General features: G+C 38.8%; 1 protein-coding gene across 1 annotated transcript in view; it reads right to left on the bottom strand.

The window, feature by feature from the left end:
• LOC106816568 (activating signal cointegrator 1 complex subunit 2-like) overlaps nucleotides 1-7,013 on the bottom strand; it is a 24,468-nt gene extending 17,455 nt beyond the window's left edge. The window contains exons 1-5 of the mRNA XM_014821191.1: nucleotides 6,972-7,013; nucleotides 3,540-3,657; nucleotides 3,128-3,325; nucleotides 2,643-2,923; nucleotides 2,207-2,314 (exon numbers count right to left, since the gene is read on the bottom strand). Coding sequence (XP_014676677.1) covers nucleotides 2,207-2,314; nucleotides 2,643-2,923; nucleotides 3,128-3,325; nucleotides 3,540-3,657; nucleotides 6,972-6,982 — 716 coding nt within the window. The 5' untranslated portion in view covers nucleotides 6,983-7,013. The remainder of the gene's footprint in view (nucleotides 1-2,206; nucleotides 2,315-2,642; nucleotides 2,924-3,127; nucleotides 3,326-3,539; nucleotides 3,658-6,971) is intronic.
• Nucleotides 7,014-9,692: the final 2,679 nt, after the last annotated feature.

Here is a 9,692-nt window from a genome sequence, read left to right as displayed (position 1 = left end):
TGTTTAATACCCGTGGAGTTACCATGTTATCAGGAGTAAGATAATATAGATATATAGATCTATATTATCTTACTCCTGATAACATGGTAACTCCACGGGTATTAAACAACATAGTTGTGTTCACTTGGCACTTTGTTCTCCTATTTCGTCTGATCGTTTTTCTAGGTGCTTGCATATAGTTGGACGAGTATTTCAAGACTGGGGTAATCTCAGACCGTGACACCGGCATTACGTAATTTAATTTGGCAAATAAACTGAGCGCGTGGGACAGTAATGTTGCGTTAAACAAATTCAAGTCAGTTATAAAGCGAACAGTCGGATTGTCACAGGGAAAACGTTGTTTTATTTCGCACAGCACTCTGTCATCGTAACCGGCCTTGTTCTCTCTCCGCTGTTGATATACTGTGTAAACGTATGCTTGTAGTTTCGTTTCATTGTCCAGAGTGATTCCGGTATATACATGTACCCGTCAGTCCCATAATGCATAGCGATGTACTAAAGGGATTCGGAGTAAACATGGCGTAAAGACTTGACTCGGGATCTGTGTTTGTCCTTGTATTTGTTGAACCTACACGTTATCAACAGTTATCAGGGTACGTTCCGGTATACCGGACCGTACCCAGGGTACGTTCCGGCAGTACCCTGGGGGGCATAGACCCTATCAGCCATACTAGATGCTATCATCATTAAGCTTCTTATAGATCCTTTACTCATAACATAAAATAAAAACAAATTATATACAAATAGTCAAATATATAAATACAATTAACACTGTGCGTACAGTTTTAGAAATTATACCTTGGTGCATTTTGTAGATAGGAGCCCAAGCACTTGTGCACCGACTCATCAAATATCACTTGGCACCAAAACATCTGGTGTGGAAGCCGTAGCAACCAGCGGAGGTCGTTAGCGAGAATATTCATTCTTGCCACCCACTCATCAACAGGTGCCCCTGCATGCTCCTTAGGTGGACTAATGTACGTGATGAAGCCAGAACCTTTGTCTATCCAGTCTGGATGCTGCAAATGATTGCACAACTATTAAACATATTCTAGGATTCACAAACAGAAAACTTGTGCAGTTCAATGAGAATGTGTAATTAAACAGATAACCAAAGTCATAATGTTAACCAAGTTCAAGTCAAGTTCAAGTAATCTTTATTTAAAGTCGGTATGTTTACAACATGAGAAACATAAGCTCTGGTGAGCTTTTAAGACCGACCAACTAACATAAGTAGACCAATAATTAAAACAATACATAACAATTTTAAAAACATGCATACTATACAGGCATTCGAGTACATGAATAAATTATAAGTATAATACATGGATATTTAAAATTTATAGCAAACAGTTACAGATGTTACAAAATTTACTAAAAACATACTGCAAATTAAAGATCATTTGCACATTGCACATTTGCATGCAAAACCATTCCATGTTTTGATAAACATTTTAAACTCGTTAAAACATACAGTCTGTCTGGCATTTTCTGGCAGACTATTCCACACCTTTGCAGCTAATGTTCTAAAACTATTTTCGCCATATGTCACAGTTCTGGTATTTGGTGTGGTTAAAACATTTTTGTATTTAAAGGAGTACGCAGATTTCCGCATGTGGATAAAATCATTTAAAGGGACAGTAGCCTCTAGGATTTTACTGCATACAACTGTACTTACTGTATAACAAACCGTCTATATAATACCCAAACGTATTTGTTACCAGATACCTAATTTAATTGTTATAATGAATTACACATCAACGCTACGAAATTTGAACGGCGCCATGACACCCGCGACCGTGCTGCCACCCCGAAAAAGTTGCGTATTTGACCATTTAATTATTTTGCACGTTACAGACCGAGGGCTAATCACAAAAGTGAAATTATATTTATACCTAAATGCTATTTAACCGAACGATATTCATTTTAGGGCAAATTTATCCATATTACTGGGGCGTGATTGACGCGTATAGGCTTAACTTGTCGCTCGCTAATCATTTCCTAACTAAACCAAACTCAGGCAGCTATACATAGCAATAACCATAATAGGATGAGACCAAACGTGATACCCTGTGTCAAGGTCAAACTGTTCAATCAAGTTATTAAACAATCAAGACTTCCTATTCATTTGTCTAAGATAGTGGTAGTCACTACTCTATAAAGTTTTGCATACAGTAGTAAACCATATGTATACTATCTACTATACCTGTTTTCTAGACATGGCTTTAAACAGCTGAAGAAAACAAGCTTGCGGAAAAATTTCACAAAACTCAGTCGTGCGAATGATAGTAGTCTCTTAAGCTCGTCTGCGGAGCTGTGGTAGCAAAAACAAAAGACAGATAAAAAAACAATTAACCTAAATCTTTATAATTAAGAATACGAAATGAAATAGTTGTGAAATAATAGTAATAATAGTAAATGAATTATTGATAAGGAATAATAAGGAACTGACTGAAAATATTTTATTTGCAGTTTTGTATAATTGTACTACTATTTATTACACTATCCTATTTATTCAATTATCTGCCTAAATAATTATGAGGCAAAATCTAGCCTTGACAAGCAGTAGACAATATACATCAGTTCAACTAACAAAAGATCACCTTTACAAAGTGTACATAAGTTTGTAATCACGTACTTACAATGATGCCATTCCTGAACAACGTTTTATATCTTTCTTGAGACCTGGGATCACATTATCACAGAAAACTGCTACTTTTATAGGTACAAGTCCATGCAGAAATGAGGTTGACGCTGGAGGATACATCTCCAGAAACCAATGCAATGTGACACTTATGTCTGTGACATAGACAACAAGGTCAGCTATATCATGTGGGGACAGTGGTGTCATGAACTCAGTGTCCAGTCGCTGTGGCGTCAATGCTTTCTCTTCTATCAATCTTTTCTGAATATTATCAAGTACCTGTCACCATGAACAAAATATATAAATTTTATTTTTATTTAAAGATTCTTATCTTCTCTAACAATGTTGACCTTTATTCAGATTTTTTGTCGCTAGTTTTCTATTTTAATCTGAACAATGTTACTCCAAATGTAAAATACTTGAATTGATGAAATAATGCGATAAAGTTCAATATTTTACTAGTAAATTGACAATAAGGCAAACCTCCATAATTGTAGGAATTGCCTCCTCCAGGTCATCCATGTACTTAGGCTGCTGGCCAAAAATATTTTGAAGCATCTTTCTCAGTAACTGTTCATTTCCCTTTCCATACAGCACACAAATGTCCATCAGCTTTGGAATATCAAACAGGTAGTTTTCATAGATTATATCACCAAATGCTGAAGGTGTAATATGTGCCTCCTATAAACAAATAAAGAAGTGTACAATCAGGCAACACTAAACCAAATAGCCAAAAATATGTTCATTGAATGCTAGCCACAGTAGACTTTCTTCTTATTGAATTTTACTACTGGAAGAATGAATGCATATTGAGACACGTCTAAAAGAAGTAAGACGAGTAATTCCCCCATTCATGCTTACTATTTAATGAAGAAATTATTGATATTATACTTACAGATGACTCCTTATAGGTACTCATTCTCAAGTATGTCATAAAAACTTTTGTGTGAATTTCGGTTTGTAGTTCTTTCACGCTCTCATCGTCCAGACTTGCATAATGAGAATCAAAATACCTAAACAAAAATTAATAAGCTAAAATAAGCATGGATTGTGATATATGTATCTAAATAACAATTAACACATTTTACACTCCTCTTTATATTATACTTGCTAGGCTAGTGATCACTAGATATGAATAAACTGAAATGGAGTGCAAGGCATTTGAACATACTAGAGCTGATAGGGTCTATGTCCCCCAGGGTACTGCCGGAACGTACCCTGGGTACGGTCCGGTATACCGTAACGTACCCTGATACTAAATACTTCTATCTAATATGACGGACCGTACCTCGCCGACTCCACTAACGAGTCTAGGGAGTCGCCTACGCCTACTCCCTAACCCTAGCCCTAACCCTAACCCTAACCCTAACACTAACCCTAACCATATCAGATAGATAGTTATTGTTGATATACTGTGTAAACGTATGCTTGTAGTTTCGTTTCATTGTCCAGAGTGGTTCCGGTATATACATGTACCCGTCAGTCCCATAATGCATAGCGATGTACTAAAAGGATTCGGAGTAAACATGGCGTAAAGACTTGACTCGGGATCTGTGTTTGTCCTTGTATTTGTTGAACCTACACGTTATCAACATGGTGGCAGCGGTGGGATGGCCCAATATATGTCCCGATTCGTCCTAGATTTGGCCGGAACACTTGAGCGCCACTCAGAGCCCTGACACGGAAAAGGCACGAGTTCATCTGCGTGCCAGACGTGTGAGAACGCATTTACAACTCTGACAAGAAGCCTGACCGAGCTCCATGCTTGCATACTTTGATGTATCTAAAGAAGTAGTGATACAAGTGGACAGTAGTAACATGCGTCTTGGCGCTGTACTCTTGCAAGATGGCGCTCCAATAGAGTACGCAATCGCGTGCACACCCAGTGACAGAAGTGGCACAAATCGAGAAGGAAGCTTTGCAGTTTGTTTGTGTCTGGATCGGTTTTGACCAATACACTATGGCAGACCAGTAAAGAGTGGAGAATGACTACAAGCCACTAGCCTCATCTTGAAGAAACACTCAGCATTGGCGCCAAAGAGACTCCAAGATATCATGATGAGATACAACCGATATGACGTTGAGTTTTGTGTTCGTAAAGGCGTGAACTTGGTATTGGCAGACACCTCAGTCGAGCACACCTGGATTCTCAACAGGGAAATCATGACGATCGTCTCACGCATCATGGCAGTGCAAGTGTTTGGCAATGTACCTGATGCACGTCTCGAGGAGTTCGAGAAGCAACAAATTCTGATGACAGTTTACAAGTCATCATTGAGCTGATACGTGAAGGATGGCCAACTGAGAAGACGAACATTCCTTCATGTGCATTACCATATTTTGACCTCCGTGATTCACTAAGTTGTGAGTGTGGACGCGAATTATAGTCAAGGTGAAGCAATTGTAATCCCATCAAAACTGAGCACGAGTATAAAGGCGAGACTCCACAGCGCACATTTGGGCTATGACAGTATGTGAGACGAGCCCGTGGAACTGTAACTGGCCAGGGATGGCTGGTGACATAAAACAATTAGCTGACACATGCGAAACATGTCAAGAAGGAAAGCGAGAAACTCGCGGAGACCATTGCGACAGCATGAAGATGGAGATGCCCCCTGGCAAAGGTGGGAGGGACTTATTTGAAGTTCTAGGGAAACACACTTAGTGGTCGTGGACTACTATTCAGGTTTCATATGAAGTTGAGCCAGTAGGATCAATGACAAGTGCCAGAATTGTGAAGATTCTAAAGACAATTCGCAAGATTTGGATACCACAGCTGATTTAGTCAGATGGTGGTCCGCATTTGTTAGTGGCGGATTCAAAACATTTTGTCGCAGACATGGGGAATCACACCCGACGACATCGTCTCCCATGCACCAAAGTGCCACGGCAAAGCGGAAGCAGCCGTGAAGGTGATGAAAAATCTTCTCAAGAAGACCAAAAGGATGGAGGGGAGCCGTATCAAGCGATACGGAGCAACGTAATACACCCGTCAGGATACATTGCTCAGCCCAGCAGAAAATGATGTTGGTCGGAAAACAAGAAGTTTTCTGCAAGCATAAACCGACAACCCACAGACAAAAGAAAGGTGGAAGAAGACGACTCCTGAGAAAGAAGTCCGTAAAGAAACATCATGACGCGAAAGCGAAGAAACTCTCAACGTTGAACGTCAACGACACAGTATTCTTCCAACACCTGGAAGGAAAGCAGTGGAAACCCGGAAAGATTGTGAATTCCCGTGGTCCCAGGACGTACGAGGTGAAAGGTCCCGATGGTGCTATTTATAGGCGGAATCGCATACATATGAGACCAACGATGATCGACACGACACCAAAAATACGTGACAGATCCCCCTATCGGAGCATCATGCGCGAGGAGAATGTCGTTCCGGTAACAACCAGTCCTTGATAACTCGATACAGTAGTGACGAACATGCAGGAAAAACTCAAATGACAGTAGTACTGGTATAGTGTGAACAGCAAGAACTGGTAATCAGTACTCCATACCAGAGAGTAATGCAATTTCAGACCCAAACGAGCGGTGAGAAAACCCTCTTATTCTGAAGGACTATGTTCAGTAACTTTCATGCATGGTATACTCGGTGTACTACAAGTAGTGCGACATGACATGTGAATATGTTGTGTTTTATGTTTAGTATTTCATATCAGTGAAAGTGAAAAGGACTTGTACTGAATTGACAGTGAGTTAATTTTACACGTGAGTTTTTTTAATCAGTGACAATATTTGAAGCATCGTGGAATTTGGTGCAAAGACCTGAAGTTTATTTGTTATTATTCACGTACTGTTTGGTTCACAGTGCTAGAAATTCCATAACGTGCATTATTGTTACATTAGTTTATGGTAAAGTTTATTTTTCTTTTAAAGTTCTAGAAATACTTTTAACCTAAAGAAAAGGGGATGTTGATATACTGTGTAACGTATGCTTGTAGTTTCGTTTCATTGTGTCCAGAGTGGTTCCGGTATATACATGTACCCGTCAGTCCCATAATGCATAGCGATGTACTAAAGGGATTCGGAGTTAAACATGGCGTAAAGACTTGACTCGGGATCTGTGTTTGTCCTTGTATTTGTTGAACGCTACACGTTATCAACAGTTATCAGGGTACGTTCCGGTATACCGGACCGTACCCAGGGTACGTTCCGGCAGTACCCTGGGGGGGCATAGACCCTATTCAGCCATACTAGATGCTATCATCATTAAGCTTCTTATAGATCCTTTTACATCATAATAATAAAAACAAATTATATACAAATAGTCAAATATATAAATACAATAACACTGTGCGTACAGTTTTTAGAATTATACCCTGCGTGCATTTTTTAGATAGGAGCCAAGCACTTGTGCACCGACTCATCAAATATCACTTGGCACCAAAACATCTTGGGAGCCGTAGCAACCAAGCGGAGGTCGTTAGCGAGAATATTCATTCTTGCCACCCACTCATCTAACAGGTGCCCCTGCATGCTCCTTAGGTGGACTAATGTACGTGATGAAGCAGAACCTTGGTCTATCCAGTCTGGATGCTGCAAATGATTGCACAACTATTAAAATATTCTAGGATTCACAAACAAACTTGTTGCAGTTCAATGAGAATGTGATAATTAAACAGATAACAAAGTCATAATCGTTAACCAGTTCAAGTCAAGTTCAAGTAATCTTTATTTAAAGTCGCGTATGTTTACAACATGAGAAACATAAGCTCTGGTGAGCTTTTAAGACGACCAACTAACATAAGTAGACCAATAATTAAAACAATACATAACAATTTTAAAAACATGCATACTATTACAGGCATTCGAGTACATGAATAAATTATAAGTATAATACATGGATATTTAAAATTTATAGCAAACAGTTACAGATGTTACAAAATTTACTAAAAACATACTGCAAATTAAAGATCATTTGCACATTGCACATTTGCATGCAAAACCATTCCATGTTTTGATAAACATTTTAAACTCGTTTAAACATCAGTCTGTCTGGCATTTTCTGGCAGACTATTCCACACCTTTGCAGCTAATGTTCTAAAACTATTTTCGCCATATGTCACAGTTTCGGTATTTGGTCGTGGTTAAAACATTTTTGTATTTAAGGAGTACGCAGATTTCCGCATGTGGATAAAATCATTTAAAGGGACAGTAGCCTCTAGGATTTTACTGCATACAACTGTACTTACTGTATAACAAACCGTCTATATATATCCCAAACGTATTTGTTACCAGATACCTAATTTAATTGTTATAATGAATTACACATCAACGCTACGAAATTTGAACGGCGCCATGACACCCGCGACCGTGCTGCCACCCCGAAAAAGTTGCGTATTTGACCAATTTAATTATTTTGCACGTTACAGACCGAGGGCTAATCACAAAAGTGAAATTATATTTTTACCTAATGCCTATTTAACCGAACGATATTCATTTTAGGACAAATTTATCCATATTATAACCTTATCAGATCGTGCGCATTGAATGGCGCCACCGTCGTTGTAATCAAACTGTAGTCGTTAGTTTTAAAACATTAAAAAAATATTTTTAATGATGATTGAACCATGAAACTTTTTATGCAGCGTAATTATAACCTAAATTAGCTGAAAATAACCCTAGAACCTAGAGTAAACTCTCCCTTTAAATAAACTAGGCACTGTCCGTGAATAATTTTAAGTCTCTGTGGCAATGTTTTGGAGACGCCCAAGGTGCAGGGAACATGTTTTATTTTTATGTAAAAGCTCCTCATATGAGCTGTTATGTTCCTGGTATACAAATTTCAATGCCCTACAATGGAGTCTTTCAAGCTTGTCTGTTTGCTTTTTTACAAAAGTGCCATATCAATGGACAAAAATTAAAATTTGACATGATAAAAGCATGATACACAGCCTTCCGTCCTTCCAATGTTAAAAACTTCCCTATACGCTTCAGAACATAAATTTTCTGTGAGGCCTTTTTGCACATTTTACCAACATGTTTGTCAAAATTTAATAAAAAATCTATTTCCACTCCTAGTAAAATGACAGATTCCTCCCATGGTACACTACTGTTGGCTACATAAAATACTGGTTTCTTTTCGAATGTCCGTTTCCCGACACTCAGAGCTTGGAATTTCTCTGGATTTGCTTCCATCTGGTTGTTGGTGAACCATTCGACTAGTGACACACTTTCTGCTTCGAGAGTTTGTTTTAGCTGCTCGAACTCCGGATGACAATATGAAAGGGTGTTGTCATCGGCATAATTAAAGAGGCGTGTTTTGTTTACAAAATAGAATGTATCATTTATAAAAATATTATAAATTATGGGTCCCAAAATCGAACCCTGTGGTACGACCTTTGTGATATTTAGAAAAGTACTTGTACTGGTTCCGAGCTGTACGTATTGCTCACGGTTTGAGAGATAGCTTCCCATTAGTGTTACAGCACCTTCCGACAAACCGTAAGCTTTTATTTTTTCCAGGATCAGATCGTGCGGCAGACAGTCGAACGCTTTCGATAGATCCATTAAAATAGCAGCTACATAGTAATTTCTATCCAATGCTGCCCGCCATTCCTCGGTGAGAGCCAACACTGAACAGAGTTGATTGACAACTATGCCCAGGTCGGAAAGCGGACAGCATTGGATTGAATGTCTTTAAAAAATACAGCCGTCTGCTCAGATATGGCCCTTTCAAAAATTTTGGATATCGCCGGTAGAACACTCACCGGACGATAGTATTGTCTATCAAGCGGGTCCTACTTTTTGTATAACGGAGTGACCCTTGCCAACTTCAGTCTATCAGGAGATGCTCCCCGTTTTAGTGTCAGGTTGACAATTCTTGTTATTGGGAAAATTACTTCATCCTTCACCATGTGAATTATCTTTGTCAATCCCGTTGATTTTTTCTTGCCTATTTTGTCAATATATTTTCTGACATCCCGTTCAGAAACTTCCTGGAAGTTGAACGGGGTGTCAGGAGGTGGTATATTTTTCCGAATAGCCTTTATACTTGGATGTTTACCGCACATTTACAGTTTTCTCCAATTTTTGAGGC

The sequence above is a fragment of the Priapulus caudatus genome, unplaced genomic scaffold (assembly GCF_000485595.1).
Source record: "Priapulus caudatus unplaced genomic scaffold, Priapulus_caudatus-5.0.1 Scaffold1417, whole genome shotgun sequence".
In the NCBI taxonomy this organism is placed as follows: domain Eukaryota; kingdom Metazoa; phylum Priapulida; class Priapulimorpha; order Priapulimorphida; family Priapulidae; genus Priapulus; species Priapulus caudatus.
The sequence above is the reverse complement of the archived record's forward strand: the minus strand, read 5'-3'. Positions and strand labels throughout refer to the sequence as shown.